This window comes from Malaclemys terrapin, chromosome 10 (assembly GCF_027887155.1).
Source record: "Malaclemys terrapin pileata isolate rMalTer1 chromosome 10, rMalTer1.hap1, whole genome shotgun sequence".
In the NCBI taxonomy this organism is placed as follows: domain Eukaryota; kingdom Metazoa; phylum Chordata; order Testudines; family Emydidae; genus Malaclemys; species Malaclemys terrapin.
In genome coordinates, this window is record NC_071514.1 from 62,349,338 (window position 1) to 62,367,714 (window position 18,377).

Genomic DNA, 18,377 nt, shown 5'->3' on the forward strand with positions numbered 1-18,377 from the left:
ATAGGAAAAGAATTAAAAATCAATGCAACATGCATCTACTAAACCTTTAGCATATTACTATATCCAGAATTAAATATTAATACTGAATAGTTATTTTAGAAATATATTCCTACTTTGGAATAATTAAGCAGTAAACTCAGTCCTGAATAGTGAGTGTATCTGCAGCATAAGCCAACATTTAAATTATCTTCTGATGTCTCTCCAAGTTATATGACTGTCTTTATTCTTGGAAAATTAATGGCATGAACCGTTGGATAATGCAATAAACCGTTGTAATTTGTCTGAATTTGTAGTTGAAATCTATGAATGTTAAGTGTCGTTAGGATTTAATTCTAGGAAGTGGCATAAGAATTTTTTTAAACAAATTTAGCTCATAATTATAGTTGCAGATATTCCAAAAACTAAGAGCTCTAAAGCCCTTAACAGTTTTTAAACCCACAGTGACAGACTATGTTAACTTGCATTTGATTTTTCATTGTACTTTAAATCATAAAATTGTTCAGTTAGGTGAAATCCACACAGTCATATCCATTGATCTATATTTTAAAATAACTGTTTTCTTTAGCTACCTTTTCTACTTACCTTAGTTTTCCCGAACCTTTCTCACAGAGTTCTACTGCTTTTTTACATTCTTCTAACAGGTCCCGTACACACCCATGTTTATCTGGATATAGTGTTATTTCCTTTACAACACAATATTTAAAATGAGACAATCAATGATTAGAGAAACTGAAACCAAAGCACAGAAAACACTGAAATCTGACTTATTATTAGACCTTGCTCAACAGATAATGATCACTGACGTGTACATAAAAAACAAGTTTTTTTTTTTTTTTTAATTCTCTTTCCAAGAAACAGTACTATGGAAGCCACATAACATTTTCAGGACACTGCCCAGAAAGCAATGGATGCGACTTTTCTTCTGAATGGAAATTTCAAAGAGGTACAATTACTAAAAAAATATGTAACAAATCTTATGTTTTTGGTTTAATCCTTAAAAGTCAACATTATATAAGATGCAACATGTCATCACAATACTATCCAAAGACTTATGGGAAAAGAAATTACAATGAATCCAGTGTGGTAATAAAATTATACTAACCTCTTCCCTAAATTGGCTATTTAGCCATATGCACTTAAAACTTCTTCTGTTTTCAAAGTCAGTAATTTTCATTTTAAGCTAGGGGGAAAAAAAAAACAGATACACTTTAGACATTCTTGTAAAGGCAACAAAAGCACAAAAGCACAGTGGTATAAATAAGGACTCATACCTGCTGATAATAAAGTTTTTTAGGTTGTCTAGGTTTGAAGAACTGCAGGAGATCTCTTAAAGTACCTTCATAATTATGTCTAAGAGGATTACCTGGGCCATCCCTATAACTATACAAGAAAACAACATATAAATATCACTTCATAATCCATCACCACAAAGTAAACGTCTGTTAATAATGCAAAATAAATTTAACTTCCAGTACTCAAATTTATAAAATTTCACCTTGGAATGAAACTGGCATGCCCAACCTATGCAGCACTATATTCATAGTGATTTAAGGGGAGATTTTCAAATGCACATAAGAGATGGAGAAGCACAATTCCCAGTAACTTTCAATGGGATTAGTGGTTTTTTTTTTTTTTTTTAAGTCACATCTTTAATCTTTATGCAATGGCAGATAGAGGTTCCTCCAACACTTAGAATGAGTTCGTGCAGCAGTTCCTATACTTGCTGTTATTTCTAGAGGCTTAATTTGTGGAGCCATAGGGGAAAAAAAAAAAAACATAACATTTCCCAGTGACAACAGTATAGAATCTATAAAAAGCTATAGTGGGTTACTAAAACCAGGTACATGATCCTTGAGTATCAAGGAAGATATTTAATTTTAAAGAACTATAACTTACATTTGCAAGAGTAAGAATTAGGGTTTAATTTCTCTCCCTGTCACAGTTTATGGGCAGACATGCCAAACCCGCGAAAAAAATGTGAGTTGCTTGTTGGCTAGTTTTTGGCTTGTAGTTTGTTGTAGCTTGTTGCTTCTTTTTTTTGATCAGCTCCAGGCAAGCAGGGGTGGGGGGGAGGAGAGAGTCAGGGGTGCATAGTGGGCTCACCACAGTCCCAGACTGCACGCTGGGGGAACCTAGTCACACACACAGAGTGCTGGGGTTCTTAGGGACTGGCTTGGTTTGAAATGGGATTAGCATGATTTTTGGCTTGTTGTGAAAGTCGGGGTGCTTATTTACTGCGTGAAATTTGGCAACTGTGGTTATGGGCCCATACACACCACAGGAGTAACTACTAATGTGCTGTTCTTTGTCACATTATGCCATAATTTTTTGTTGACAGACAACACAGTTTTACAATTGTGTTTGGAAACAATGCACTGACATGCCAGCATCAATGGTGAGAGTGGCTGCTGATGCTCGTATCTCGTGTGCACCCCTTTCAGAATAGAGAAGGGCTCTATCCCACAAATGCTCATTTCCTCCTTGATACTCACTCATCATTCCCAGATCTCCAAGAGACAGCCCATTTCCCACTAAAAACATGTCCTCACTTTGAGATAAGCCACATACTCTTCTTTCTTGGCACACTCAGCTTTCACTACATTGTTCTGAGACATTCACCCATGGACCTACACCTCCCCACACATCCCATTGATCCTCTTCCACCAATGAAGGCACAAGTGTGATTTCCTTAACTTCCTCTTCAGCTACTTTGATTCCTCATCCCATTGATTTGTGTCTATCATTCCTCTCGGATTCTTTTTCCCCACCAGACAGAGACTCAGGAGGGAAGGTCCCTCTAACACTTGATTAAGACTTACTTCCACTACAATCCAGTGATATATTTTGCCACTTAAAATGCACAAGTATCCATTTGAAATGAGCCCAAGAAACCATAATATATAATAGTTTTAGATGTAATTAAGGAAAAATACTTTTAATTGATTTTGTATATAGACTACCTTTCCCAGAAAGGCATATTCAATTCAGTGTTCAAAGAGTACTATATGAAAGTATAAAAAAAAACCCTCAGTATCTGCGTCAATTCAGTAGAATAAAAAAAATCACTAATATGTCAACTTTAGAAATGCAAGCTTGCAATTCAATTTAGCTTGTAGTCTGTCTTCTTGAATGTCATTTCTCCATTACCTCGATATAAAACTGTCCACTGTGGCTGGCAATCATCCTTTAAATGAAGGATTCCCTTTAAAACCAGTCAACATAATTCTTTAAACTGGTTAGACAACTCGCTGCAAAGTGATGCATTCAAAACCTATGTGAGCCCAGACAGACACATCTGCTGCCCTAGTGTTTTGTGCAGCAGTGAATTAACAGTATACCTATCACCTAGGTTAATGCTCTCTTCACATATCAGTTTGATCAACAATGTAAAACACAGTGCTCACAATATGCAATTAAATGCACGTTTTATAAAGTTCTTGAAAAGAAATATTTGGTGATGTTAGCTGAAATAAAATGTAACTAAGCAAAGAATTAATTTTGTGGCAATGTGGAAAAAGCTATTAAATGACAACCTAACTGTAATTTGTTAGTTTTAAATTATTTAAAATTAGTTTAAAGGTATTTTGTAAATAATGACAAAGCTAAACTAAAAAGTTCCTGTAAACAGAACTCATCTTACCCTTGGGACTTGAAAAACTGTAGTAGCATTGGGTCTGTATTAAGTCTTTGTGCAACAGTCTTCGCAACCTGTAGAAATAAAAGCTTTTTAAAACTTCTAAATGACAAACTATTTATGACACTGCTTTGTCTAGGGTTATGCTTAATACTACCTCCATATTACGTTCCAATAATCCAGTCAGAGACATATAATACATACTACCTACATGAATAGTGACAGAGTCCAAGAGCGGATGTATTTGGTATATTAAATGGGTGTCCACCACCAGTTCTTGAAGATTCTAGACCCATTAACACCTTGTAGGAAAATTAGGTTGCATAGGTATACATGAAGGCATAATTTGGCTGCATCTTATTACTGGTGATGATACAAAAAAAAAAATCAGAAAACACAGCAGATCCCAAGGTTGATGGGGAAAACAGTCTAAAAACAAAACATCTTTTTCTTGTACATGAGCAAATTTTATTTGGAAGTCATTCTCAGAATGTGAGCAATCCTTCTATGTCATTTTTAGAAAGTCACTTTTCAAAGCAGAATAGCATTTTAAAGAAGAAAGTTCTTGTTTTCATACAACCAACTGTTATTAGTAATAAAAAGGAAAACACTCTGGAAAGGAAACAACTGAAGTTGTGTTAACATAGGCAGAATCTATCTAAATATATTTAAGATTTTCTGTGAGCAGTAAGTGGCTCTTTAAGGAAAACTTTAAAAAGGCAAGGTAGAAAGTATGAAAAGGAGACGGGAATTATTTGTTTCTAATAGAACACACAATGTGCTAGGTGAAAAAACAGAAGTGAAAGCACAGCCCAGGCCCTGAAAAACTTCGTCTAAGAACATTTCATCCAAACAGTGGTATCTTGACCTACTAATTAATCTGAATCTGATTTTATTATATAACACGCCCCCACACGGCTGTGAATGGGAAAACAAAAGCAGAGGAAACAAAGTAGAGTGGAATACATACCTGAAAGTAATTCATTCTATTGGACAAAGTAACAACAAATCCGGGATCATTAGGGATAGTTTTATCACAGAAAATGACATCAACACGGTGGTAAAGGTCTCTGAAGTATTCTTTTGCTGTTGGCAGTTCACTGTTATCATTTTCTGGGTCGTCCCTACAAAAGCAGACAAATTGTACCATCTACATCATACAAGCATTAGAGGTGTTAAACATGTTGTACAGTAAATCAAAAATATTGTTGAGAAATACAGAAATGAAGTTAGGAAACCTTTAAAGATCCACCATTTGTACACACCAGGACTGTAATTGTCAGCCATGATTCATACCTTTTGAATATATATGTGCTGTGCAAGGACTTCTAACACATTTGCACACCATACCTACTTATTTGGCAGCATGCTGACTTCATTTGTTTGAGAGCACGGTCTAATGGCACTGGTTCCCCCTTCCCTCCCCGGTATGCTACCACATACCTTTACTACATTGCTGAAAACATCTTACATTCTCATGGAAGGTTTTTATTAGTCACTTCGCACAATGACTGGATGTACAATAGCATCCCTTGAACCACAGATGTGAAATGTGTATAGACATTAGTATGGGTCACTACTGACTGGTACCCCTATCTTCTTGGCAGATCAATAGCACCAGTGTACAAGCTGTGCACTTACCCAGAAGTCAGCAGCCAGCCAAAGGTGCATAACACCAACTGGGTCAACAGGGAATGCGAGTTCCAAGGCATGACATGAGAAATACATTCATCTCACATAATCTGGGGTAAGAGTGCTGAAGATAGACTAGCTGGCTTCCACCCACTGTCAGCCCATGGAGAGAAACAGAGCAACACAGTTGGGTGTGACCATCAGGAGTAAGAGCACAGAAATTCTGATTTATAGCCCTGACAAACTTAAGTAAGATCCCTTTACTGGATATAAGCTGTAGGAGTTCTCCCTTTGCCTTGGAGAAACCTCCAATAAGCACCAACATCCCTATTATTTGAACATGTGCTCAGTTAAGTTAGAAGCATGTCATCACTGTAGGCCAATGTGTGACTAGTAAAGGAACATGAGTAAGAGGGAAAGGGAGGCAGCTTAGTTTAGGCTGAAGTTATAGTAGTTATAACACAGAGACTTAGATTAGAATTACAACTAGGCTCTGCAGTATAGTATTTCAGTTATGGTGGCTCCACGGGCAAAGCTGCAGAATTCAGACTACCTGCTGAACACAGATCTTAACATTATCACAATGTGAAGATCTTTTTCAGTATTTATTGGTTTTCTAATTCAGGGTGAAGAGGTATTTTTAAATCTTAGAGTGACAGTTTAATATTCTGAATAGTTTAATTCCCCCGCCCCTCCAAACCAGTAAGTTGGTACTGCTGACTATGTCTGCCATTAAGCAACTATGCTTCTCAACATTTGAAAATCATTGTTAAAACTGCTAAATAGAAAATCTTTCTCCACTTAAATTTAAGTGAACCAGGTGATGTAACCCTGATTATAACCATCCCTTCAAAACACATACTTCTGAAACACTATGATGTCACCATCCATGAGTTCATCAAGAGCCTTATCAAGAGATACATCATAGTCTTGAATTCTCTCTGTTAAATTCGGTTTAACTTCCTGCAGTAAAAACAATAGGGAAAACAATCAGAAGAAATAAATGACAAAATAAGAAACCCTCACAGCTGCAAAAATATCATAATGGAAGATGACTTATTTCCTTTTTCAACCTAAATTTAAATGAATGGGGGGGTGAATTTTGATGGTTTTTTAATTCAAATTAGATTTCATTTACCAACGTCACTGCTCCCAATAGAGTTTACTATTTCTACTTTATCCATGAAATTTGCACTAGATTCTCTTTTAGTTGAATTGAATCCATTTTAAAATGTTTTATATAGTCCATCACACCACCTCAATAGCCAGCCCCAATTCAAAATTCTCCAATGCTCCAAAACTTATTTTTCAAATCACGCAACTTTCAGAATAGTAGTGGAACCCAATTAATACTAGTTTGTTTTTGGCAAGGTGAAACCGATTCACTGTAACAGGCTGCCCTCTCCTTTTCAAAAGGAGTGGAAAGCCCCCAGAGTATTACATACACACTAGTTAAATCACTATAATACACATATATTGCGAGTTGTTTACTGGAATATAAATATTTTTGTTTAAAGGAACAGGGGGCAGAATCTTTTGTGGTCCTAACCCATACTATTTAAAAAAAGGAGCTTTTATAAGTTTAATGTGAATTTGGAAGTGACTGTATATATGGAAGTTCCCTGGTAGCAGTTCTGCCTGTTAGTACGGAACTCTGTACATGCCCCAGGAACCATCACTGAGAGCAGCGTGGCTGCTAGCAAAGCAGGCACCTAGTGGCATTAGAGCTCTCATTCCTACTGTAGCAAGGGCCTCAATGCAGATTCAAATCCCAATAGAGCAATTTAAAGTTGTTATAAACATGTATTGCTCCTACACTTTGGTGAAAGGGTTGCCTGCTGCCTCATATACTGTGGTGGAGGCAGGAGAGGATGCAGCATTCCCTCCCCACAGCTGGAGAGTCACGTGCAGCGGGTCCGGCACTGGGAGCACATAGGCCAGCCCTGCTAGCAGCAACAGCTGTGCTATCACGGTGACTTGGGAACATGCATAGATTTAGTGCTAACAGCACAGAGACTTCCATGAAGGTAAATGTATATTTTTGAGTTTAAAAGTTTTCCTTACCTCAGACTGTGCAAGCAGAAGTTTTAAAGGGTAGGACTTTTTAGTCACAAATTACTAGTGACGTTTTTGATTATTGATCTTAAAGTTAGGATTCTAATGATATTCTCTTGTGCTCAAGTATTCAAAAACTTCAGAGCCATAACTTTTGGGGTACAGCAGATTAACCAAACATTGCTGGGCACAACATCTTTAACAGTGAAAGCTCTGTTTGTTAACTGATGCACAAGCTGTAAAGTTTGTTACTTTAAAATATTTGCTAGAATATGCAGCCAAATCATAACTAACAGCCAATCCTGGAGGAGGAGGAATGCTAACAACCTTGAGAGAGTTTAACAGGGTTTTGTGGCTAAATTATTAGTCACGCTGATGCAAAATATCAACAAAATCTTAAAGGATTTTGGCTTTTAATATGGGAGCAAGTGTCAGAGCAAGTGTTCAGAATTTGAGTTTCTCTGAATTCAGCTCCAGATTAAAGGCAATGGTAATGATTTTTTGAATAGCACAGAGAGCTACATAAGTATTCATTAAAATAAAAATACATAATCAGATTAATTTTATACATTATTTTTCAATAGTTCAGGAACACTGATCACTCTGAGTATTTCCATTCAGTGAATGGCACCATTTTATCTCAGTGAAACTCGTCTCTTGGTGACACAGCATTGTACCTAATCAACAAGAGGAGGCTAACCTCATGTGGCTGATTAAACTTCACTGTTAAACCAACTGTTTGTAATCAAAGCTAGCTATTAACTTTTTTTTTTTTTTTAAAGTTATGAAATTAACCTTACAAGCACTCTGAAAATGACTGATTTTCAGAGTTTCCAATGGGACCTAAGCCTCAGTTGGCTTTCTGTGTGGTGATGGTTTCTTGTCTAAATGTAATATCTAAAATTATTTTATTTCTCACTTAAAATGTTATTTTAGTGACATGTTCTTTGTATTTATATAGAGTGGTTAAAATCTTTTATATACATTGCAGTTTTTCCATAGAGAAAAACTTGCTAATGACACACAAACCTAGATTTATTGTAGGAATAATAATCAATCCAAACCTCATAGAGGATAAGGTTAGTTTCTTGGGGAAATCCTGCTCTCTCACACATAACTGGAAGCAAGTCACCTATTGGGAAAAAAAAGAAGTGTGAAGTATGTTATAGCTTTCGCTAGTAGCGAAAGCTATGATTAAGGTTGCAAAAAGGTTCCATTATAACGCTCCAAGTTTTCAGATGTCCAATTTTATGACAAATTTCTCCTTTAAATTGAAACTTCCCATCCTCAGGTTTAACCCAAAAGGGGTTTTATTTTTATTTTTTTAAATTTGAGGAAATTTTGCACAGCCATCTCAATTCTGCTAGTGTAAAATAATGCCATACTTTTAACCACACACAAAAAATAAACAGAGCTAGAGCAAAACCAAAAAGTTTTACGCATAACATTTTGCACGTAAGTTACTGTTAATGTAGAGCAACATTTACTTTGCTTATGGGCAGAGACATTATTAACAATAAGAAATCCGAGTATCACTTCTGAACACGTTCAGTGCACATCCGCTAAGGCTTTTCAGTGGGGCTTAATGAAGCTCTACCCTCTTTATGATGTCACATAGGAGTGAGGTGCACTAGAACTTTACACACATAGTCTAACCAGACAGGCATAGGGGCTGCAGCTGCTGCTGGGACAATTTGCCTGAGGTCATTTTGCAAAATGTTGCAGCAGAACACTAAAACTGTAACATTCAGGAATAAGAAAACAAGTGAGAAAAGCAGATCCTGAGACTTTAGGGTGATTCTGCAACATTTGCTGTAATCACCAACACACTGTAAATCCTATATTTTTAAATAAAATTAGAAGGATACAGCCAGCCCAATACAAAAATCAATAGACTGCTGCCCCATTAACCCAGCCTTGCAGATAACTGTCTACAGCTAAATCTCAGCAGCAAAGATGGAACTCACAATTCCCCCACCCCATTCATTTCAATGACATGTAAACTTCAAAGCCTCGCTGGGGACATTTAAATTCTACAATTATTGAGCAAAAACAATTTTCTCTCTTTGGGGGGGAGGGGGGAGGATATTAAGCTATATTAATGAACCATTAAGGCTTCCCAGTTGAATTTAAGTTAGGAAATAGAAATGTTAAGGTTCCTGCAGCCATGTTGCAAACCTTGCATATTTCATGCCATACTTTTAAAATATACCAAATTATACATTTATCACATAAACATAGGAATAGAAAACATTATGCCCGTCAACAAACAGGTTAATGCTGCTGTAGAAGCCTTCATTTTTGTATTTCCTGAATTTCGCTTTCAACAGTATAACTAACATTAAATGCAAAATGCTATATTTATATAATTGATCATATTATATTACAGCTCAACAAGAGTTTAAAGACTTACGTATTTTACAGGATATAGGTGTGTAGATATGTCCACAGTAATTCAAACTCCGAGTCTTTGGATCATACATCTTCAGAAACAACATTACATCATCTACAAGTTAAGAAACAAAAAATAATCTGAAGTAAAGCCATAATTTGAGCACAACTGAGGATTACCTAATTGTAAAATTCCATTTTCATGCTCAAGGCCACAGTAGTCACAAAACAATGTCTTTAATTAATAAGAAAACATGTAACCTGGTAACAAGATAATTTCCTTAAAATACTTTTTAAATATTGAAGCCAAATAACCCCCACACAGCTGATTAAATGAATTTTATTCATACTAGAACATTTGAAATCCCAGTCTCTCTCCAACCTGGAAGAGGACAACACAAAATGAGGTCAGGTGATCAAACTATACTGAGAGCCACAATCTGACAGTACATCAGGCAGAGTGAGCGCCAAAGAAGGAGCACTCAGTGATTTTCAGGTACATATAGAATAAGAGATTTTGTATTTTCTGAAATTTTAGCATATATACTTACGATCTTTATCAAACTTGGGTAATGTTGCCCCAGTAGCTGCCATCTCTGGATCTACTGTTTCCAGGAATATTGTCCATGGATTTTCATTGTCACTAAGCTCAATCATCTGATTGTTTAGGAAGCAGGATATATAAAACACAACATGAGCAAAAAATGACTTTAGATGAGTTTCATATAGGCTAGGGTTACCATATTTCAGCAAGCAAAAAAGAGGACGGGAGGAGCCCCGCGCCTGTCCTGCCCTAGCCCCGCCACTCCCACTCCCTCCCCTCAGAACCCCCAACCCTCCCCCGCTCCTTGTCCCCGACTGCCCCCTCCTGGGACCCCTGCCCCTAACTACCCCCCAGGACTCCACCCCTACCTAAGCCTCCCTGCCTCTCGTCCCCTGACTGCCCCCTCCTGAGGCCCTCCCCCCATCCTAACTGGCCCCCTAGGACCCTACCCCCTATCTGACTGCCCTAACCCTTATCCACACCCCCACCCCCAGACAGACCCCGGGACTCCCACGCCCCATCCAACCACTCTCCACCCCGACAGCCCCCCCAGAACTCCCGACCCATCTAAACCCCTCTGCTTCCTGTCCCGACTGCTCCAATCCCTCTCCCCACTCCTGCCACGACTGCCCCGCCCTCAGAACGCCCAAACCCCCTCTCCCCCCTGCTCCTTGTTCCCTGACTGCCCCCTCCTGGGACCCCTGCTCCTAACTGCCCTCCAGGACCCCCCCCAAGCCTCCCTGTTCCTTGTCCCCTAAGACCTCCCCCCCCCCCAACTGCCCCCCAGGACCCTACCCCCTATCTGTACCCTGACTGCCCAAAACCTTATCCACACCCCCTCCAGAAAGCCCCCCCCAAACTCCCGACCCCCCCCCGTCTCTTGACTGCTCCCTCCAAAACCCCCCTGCCCCTTCTCCGACCCCCTGGCCCCCTTGTTGTTGGCCTTCGCTTAATGTCTCTGTGAATTAGCTCAGGAACGGCTTGAGCCGTTCGTCCCACACACTGGGCAGCAGTGGGGGAGGAGCTCCAGACTGCGGGAGGCGATCTGCGAATGCAGGGAGGGAGGAAGTGATCTCCGCTGCAGGGGAGGCGGAGGAGGGGCTCTCTCTGGCTGTCGGAGCCCCATGTAAGTGGCACCATCCATCTGGCTGCCCTGTTAGCCGCGCACGCTCTGCGGGGGGAGGGGGGAAGTCTGGACATTTACAAATTGCCCCCCGGACGCTATTTTTAGCTCAAAAAGCCGGACATATCCGGGGGAATCCGGACGAATGGTAACCCTAATATAGGCAGAAAACTTAGTGGAGTGGTCAAACTGCATAATTTAAATTAAAACAAACCAAGAACTTATAAGGAATCTTACACTGTTGGGAAAAGTCCGTCATTTTTAGCTATGTTGGTGAGAGCTAAAGATTATATGCAATCCTCTACCAGCTTGCTAAAGTAAGCAAAACAATATCAAATATTGCTTTCGATGTGTGTTTTTTAAAAAGTTACACACAGAACTTTAAACTGCACAGAATTTTACTTAAAGTGAACTCTCTTGTATGTTTAAAAATATTTTATTTCCGTCCATGTCCATTATACTAGCAAGAACAAAAATTAAGGATAAACTTAACACAGGGGCTAATACAACTTTTCGTATCCCTAATATTATTGATATTTATATGCAACATTTTATTTTATGAAGTTTCTAAAGCATTCATGGAACTCATAACATATTTGCCCTTACATTTTATATTATGTAGTAAAATGTAAAGTTAAGGTTAGTGACAGATGAATAATGATTGTGTCTCCTTTCATTACAGTAAAAAGATCTAGATCTGCCAAATCTCAAAATCAATCTGCCAAATCTCAAATCTACTCTAAATCAAGGGCTACTGTACACTGGTCCCAGATTTCACAAGTTTTTCTATGGTGTTACAGGGGACATAGGTTAGTTTCCAACACTTAAGATTTTGATGTCCTGAGGCCACATCTTTACTGTTGGAACTGTAAATGAGACAGACTTAGAATTAACTTTTCCCCTATTAGCAAATATTTACAGTTTTATTGCCATCCGCTTCATTATCTAACATCGCTGGTCGTTTAGTTCCATTACTTCTAGCTTGCATCGGCCACAACCGTATTTGATCCTGTGGAAATCCCTAAGTTAAAAGAAAGGTGAAATTATAAGAAAATTTAAAAAAAAAATTAAAATACTTTAATAAAACCAGTCAAAACTAGTCAGTGTACAAACATTCAAACTATGACAAAAAGAAGTTACTCACCTTGTGCAGTAACTGTGTGTGTCACTATGGGTGCTCCACTGTAGGTGTGCTTGCCTCCCTACACTACTGATGGGAGAACTTCAGTAGCAGTGTCCATTAGACCCACACATGTACTCTCATTCCTCATGCTGCATCACGAGGCTAGTCAGCGACGTGGGCTAACCCCTTCTCAGTTCCTTCTCTACCACAGTGTCATTCACAAGAACTCCGAAGTAGAGAGGAGGAGGGTGGGTTGTGAACACCCACAGGGGGACACATCTCAAAGAACCATTGTTACTGCACAAGGTGAGTAGCTACTACTTCTTTGAGTAGTGTCCATATGGGTGCTCCACTGTAGGTGATTCCCGAGAAGCATCCCTTCCAGAGGGCTGAGACTTCTTTAACTGACCCAACTCCAATGACAGCACAGTGGAGCCGAAGGTGGCATCAGTGGCGGAGTCCCCAGTGATCCCATAATGTTCCACGAAAGTGTGGACTGACACCGCTCTACAGATCTCTAAGATAGTGACATTCTTGAAGAAGGCGACAGATGAGGAGATAGACCTTGTAGAGTATGTATGAATAATATGTGGAAGGGTTATATTAAGAACCTGACAACACTGTCTGATGCAGTTCGAGACACACTTGGAGAGCCTTTGGGCTGATATTCCTGGGCCCTTGGATCTTTCCGCAATAGAGAGGAAAAGCCGGGGGGACTTTCTGAAAGCCTTTGTCCTGGCCAGGTAAAAGGCTAATTCTCTCGACATCTAGAATGTGCAATATAGCCTCTCTTGCGCCTCGGTGAGGCATGGGATAGAAGGTTGGAAGATGAATCAATTAGTTCACGTGAAATGGGAGGTTACCTTAGGAATGAATTTTGGATGTGGCCTGAGCATAACTTTGCCCTGAAAGACTACCATGTGGGGGGGGGATGTGCCATCAGAGCTGCTCTTTCTTCTATTCTGAAGAAATTGCGATCAGGAAAGTGGTTTTCATTGAGAAACTGGTGGCTATGGGTTTGAAGGGAGGCCTAGTTAGTTCTTTCAGCACCAGGTTTAAGTCCCATGTGGGAGGAGGAAGTCAAGGTTGTGGGAAGAGGTTTACTATACTCTTGAGGAACTTTTTGGTGATTGGGTGTGACTGCACTGAGTATACCTCTACTGGAGGTGGAAGGCTGTTATAGTCGATAGGTGGACTCAGAGAGTTTACAGTCAGCTCCAATCTTTTTAGGGCCAGAGTATAGTCTAAGATGTTGAAGAGTCGCGGATGTCGGGGAGATTTGTTGGGAAGTACACCAAATCCAAAACCTGGACCATTTTTGCACGCAAGTATGTTGTGTTGAGGACTTTCTACTGTGTAATAATGCCTCTTGCATGTCCTCTGAACAGGAACTTTCTAGTTATTTGAACCAAGAAGGAGCCATGCCTTGAGACAGAGAACCCTCAAGTTGGGATGTGGGGGATATCCATTGTCCTGGGACAGTAGGTACGGAGTGACTGGGAGAGTGATTGGCGGGCATGTTGCGAGCTATGACAGGTAAAGGAACCAGGTCTGTCTCAGTCAAATAGGAGCGATCAGAATGATGTGTGCTCAGTCTTTTTTAAAATTTTCAGCAGGACTTTCAGTAGGGAAAAAGGAGAAAAGGTGTAAAGTTGTCCCCATCCCAGGGGAGGACGGCATCACCCAGGGAGCTCTGTCTTATCCCTGCTCTGGAGCAGTAGCGGGGACATTTCTTGTTCAAGTAGCAAAAAAGGTCTGTTGTCGGTGTCCCCTATTGCCTGAATAGATTGTGAAGTACTACTTGGTGTAGCTCCCACTTGTGGTCATGTGGGAATTAGTGACTGAGACTATCTGCTATCAAGTTATGTGCCTCCGGGAAGTAGTCTGCTGACAGTGTGACCTTGTGGGGGAGACACCAGTTCCATAATCTCATCCCCTCTGCACAGAGGGAGAGTGATCAGGCTCTCCCTTGTTGATTTATGTAGTACATGCAGGCTACGTTGTCTGTTAGGACTCTTGTGTGTGATCCTTTGATCATCGGGAAGAAGTGGGTACAGGCATTCCTGATTGCTCTTAGGTTGAGGAGGTTGATGTGAAGGGATCCCTCTGTGGGTGACCATTTGTGACGGTACTAAGGACGTTTAGATATGCACATCCCCCCCTACCCCACATGAGCAATGTGTCAGTGATTAGAAGCAACAATGGGCGGATTTGCAAGAAGGGGATCCCTTTGAAAATGTTGGTTGGGTCTTTCCACCAATCTAAGGAGATTTTGACCCAGGTGGTTATTGAAAGCGGTTTATCTTGTCTGTCCCTGTTTGGGCTGTACACAAACATCTGGAGGCACCACATGTGAAGCTTTGGCATGTGGTATTACCTCTGTGCCCGCTTCTATGTGCCCTGAGTTGTAGGCAGCGTCTGGCTGATATTTATAGGCAATTCTGAATGGTCTATATGAGTGTGGCTAAAGAGAAGAATCTGTTTGAGCAAGGGGAGCTCTGGTCTCTAGAGTTGAGGTCAGTGCCAATGAATACTAGGTGCTGCACTGGAGTGAAGGCTGATTTCTAGGCGTTGATCTGTAAACCCACTTCTGTAAACAAGTGTATTGCAGCTTTGGTGACTCAGTGAGCCTCTTGTAAAGACTGGGCTCTGAGGAGGCAATCGTCCAGATACAGGTAAATCATGATCTCTTGGGAGGGTAAGTGGGCGGCCACTACTGAGAGAACCTTGGAAAATACTCTTGGGCCGATGACAGTCTGAAGTGGAGCACTCTGTATTGATAGTGGTCTTATCCTAGAGAGGATCTGAGAAATTGTCTGAGAGTCGCTAGAATTGAGATATGAAAATAGGTGTCCTGAAAACCAGTCTCCCTGTTCCAACGCTGGAATGACTGTTGCTAAAGTGACCATCTTGAATTTTTAAGCCTTGACAAACTTGTTGAGAGCTTTGAGGTCTAGTATGGGTCTCCAACCTCTCTTCCTTTTGGGTATTAGGAAATAACAGGAGTAGAACCCTTTGCCTTCTAGATGTTCGAGGTGCTGGTTCTATGACTCCTAACTGGAGGAGATGAACTACCTCTTGTCCCACTGGGGTGGCAGCATAGAGGTTGGTGGTGATGCCCATGGATGGCCATGCCAAGATAGTGGTAGTGGGGCCATCTGAGGATATCCTTGAGGCTCTGCTGATATTGGGCACCGTAAGGAGTTTTTGAGGAGTACTGAGATGCCACCTCCTCAGATTCACTGTCCAAGCTCTCACTGGAAAGTAGGGGAGCATGGTAGAGCAGTGGGGAAGACTCCTGTGCCAAGCGAACTCGGTGCGGAGGTCCCGGCACGGAGAAGAGGAGACCCCGATGTGTGGAGTGCAGGAATTCCAGTGGTGCCATCTGACTCAGTATTGTTGGCAGTATTGTGGTGGATGGGGTCTTGCCCATACCATTTGCTCTGGTGTCAGATGAGGTGTCAAGGTCGGTACCGATGAGGAATCGTGTATTGATGTTTTCTTAGAGGACTGCTTACTCCTGCCTTTGTCCATAGGTGCCGTTGACTCGGTGCCTGTGCCCATTGACTGTAGGCCTGTCAACAGTATCTGCCACTGAGGACTTCCATGAGCACCGGACCAAGAAGGTCTCTGTGCTGGTGGTACTGAGGATACCGAGTGTGCCGGAGAATGTTTACGGCTACGTTGGGGCTCACTGCGGGGACTTCTGCTCTCTTTTTGATGATTTGTGAGAGGGGTCAGCGCCTTGTTTCTTTGACTCACAGCCTTTAGATGTTAAAGGCTATGGGGAAGACTCACATCTGAAAGGTGACTCGTGGCACGGGTATGGAGAGGGTCCAAGAGCCGCCTCCATGAAGATAATCTTCTGCCTGAATTCTCTACCCTTATGAGACCTGGGCCTGAGCTATTCGCAAAGACCACACTTTTATTCAATGTGGCCTTCCATGAGACAGCAAATGGGCGTGCTTTTCTGCGATAGGGATTGCCTCTTTGCAAGAGAAGCACTTCTTGAAGCCCAGTGATCTGGGCATACCCTGTAGGGACAAGGTCCCCAATGAGGAGAGAAGCAGGAAAATAAAATAGGTTTTTTTTGTTTGTTCTTCTTTAAGGGGAAAAATAAGGAGAAAGAAAAAAAACCCCTACAACTAGAACTACAACTAAGAAGCTAACTAACTACAGAAAAGCAAATAGCTCCGTTTCTAGCCAGGGGCGGTAGAGAAGGAACTGATGGGGGTTAGCCTGAGTGTGCCAACTAGCCTCATGGAGCAGCATAAGAAGAGACAGACAGTGCATGTGCAGGCCTAACGGATACTGCTACCGAAGTCCTAAAAACAGAGCACAGGGACGCAAGCACACCTACACTGGAGCACTCACAGGGACACTACTCAAAGAAGCAGTCACATATACCAAGAGAATTCAAAGATTATAAAGTAAACAAAATGTATTAAAAACATGTAGTTAGTTACTGTGCTACAGAAAAAACTTACCATTGTTTGAGACAGGTTTTGAACAAATTCTGCAAGTGTGGAGTTTTTTAATACTTTGAACACAGTATATTTCACTTTTTCTTCATCATACATATCATTGCCTTGGTGGCCACAGAACTGGTCCTCTGTCACTATCTGAAATTGAACATTTTATAAACATTACTTATATATAGTTTACAGCTGAAGAATCAGAAACACTGCTGATGTAAGCTTTGCCTCTGAATTTAATTGATTTATTGGTTAGTGTCAATGTTCACACTTAAATCATTTTGTGTTAATAAGTTTTCAAATATATAAGCTATTAATGAAATTTAAGACAAACTATGCTACTCAAAACCACGTTTAAAAATTCACAAATATACCAAACGTTCTGACAAAAAACAGCACAAAGCCATTAGCATTTAGGCTCAAATCTTGCAAACACTTATGCACATTAATAATTTTAGCATTAGAGAAGTGCCTCTGCATTCAAAAGGAATAGTCAGTAACGTGTTTCCCAGAATAGGGCCTTAGTTTCCAGGAATGGGGCCTAAAATATTATGGACCAGTTTCTGATCAATATACCAATTCTGCTGGGGAGTACAGGAACCACACACCCAGGAGATCTTGCCACTGTGGAAAAGCCCTGGTTTAAGTAGAATTTCATTCTGGTGTAGGGCCAACCTCTGCCTATTTTGTGCTGCTGGATGGCTCCACAGGAAGCCATAGCAGTACAGTATATCGAACAGCAGCCACAGGGCTTATTCTAGGTAACACTGGGAACTGCTCTGGTCCCTAGCCATCTAAAAATGTGAGAGATGCAAAGGTAACATAGTTCTCCTCCACTCCTACATGGTGAACTCGGCTCAGCTGCAGTCCAGAATTGGGGGCTATAACTAGCTATATTTCAATTTCAGAAAGTAATTTATGGGAGATCTCCTGAGCTACCCTAACACTGCACTGTAAGAGTCTAGCCCTTTTCCTCTAATATAATAATTTAATCCTCTCTAAAAAGCCATGAAAAGTTATATTCTTGTATAAGTACAATAAACAGTGGACCAACAGAAATGGCCATGAATATACCTGAGGAGTACTATTAATTTCATCAGGACTCAAGGTGACATTCGCAGGTGTAAGAAATGGTAACTTACTTTAACTGTGGTGCTTTGCGATGACACACAGACGTGTATTCCACTTAGATGTGCGTGCACCCAATGCACCGGAGCTGGAGAATTTTGCCTATCAGTACCAGTAGGGAAGTGGCACTCACACCTACTGGCCATAGCACCTCCCAAGGCTACATGAGGCAGCACTGCCACGACCCTTCTCAGTTTCTTCGCACCAGACGCCCAGACACTAGACTCTGATGCAGAGGGGACGGAAGCTGGGTCATGGAATACATGTCTGCA

General features: G+C 40.8%; 1 protein-coding gene across 1 annotated transcript in view; it reads right to left on the reverse strand.

Moving 5' to 3' along the window:
• The window catches only part of USP7 (ubiquitin specific peptidase 7), a 102,914-nt gene that overhangs the window by 8,526 nt on the left and 76,011 nt on the right, over positions 1 to 18,377 (reverse strand). Inside the window, exons 16-26 of the mRNA XM_054041016.1 lie at positions 16,990 to 17,124; positions 12,299 to 12,400; positions 10,264 to 10,369; positions 9,735 to 9,827; positions 8,386 to 8,453; positions 6,129 to 6,229; positions 4,605 to 4,758; positions 3,641 to 3,708; positions 1,272 to 1,380; positions 1,103 to 1,180; positions 583 to 683 (exon numbers count right to left, since the gene is read on the reverse strand). Coding sequence (XP_053896991.1) covers positions 583 to 683; positions 1,103 to 1,180; positions 1,272 to 1,380; positions 3,641 to 3,708; positions 4,605 to 4,758; positions 6,129 to 6,229; positions 8,386 to 8,453; positions 9,735 to 9,827; positions 10,264 to 10,369; positions 12,299 to 12,400; positions 16,990 to 17,124 — 1,115 coding nt within the window. The remainder of the gene's footprint in view (positions 1 to 582; positions 684 to 1,102; positions 1,181 to 1,271; positions 1,381 to 3,640; positions 3,709 to 4,604; positions 4,759 to 6,128; positions 6,230 to 8,385; positions 8,454 to 9,734; positions 9,828 to 10,263; positions 10,370 to 12,298; positions 12,401 to 16,989; positions 17,125 to 18,377) is intronic.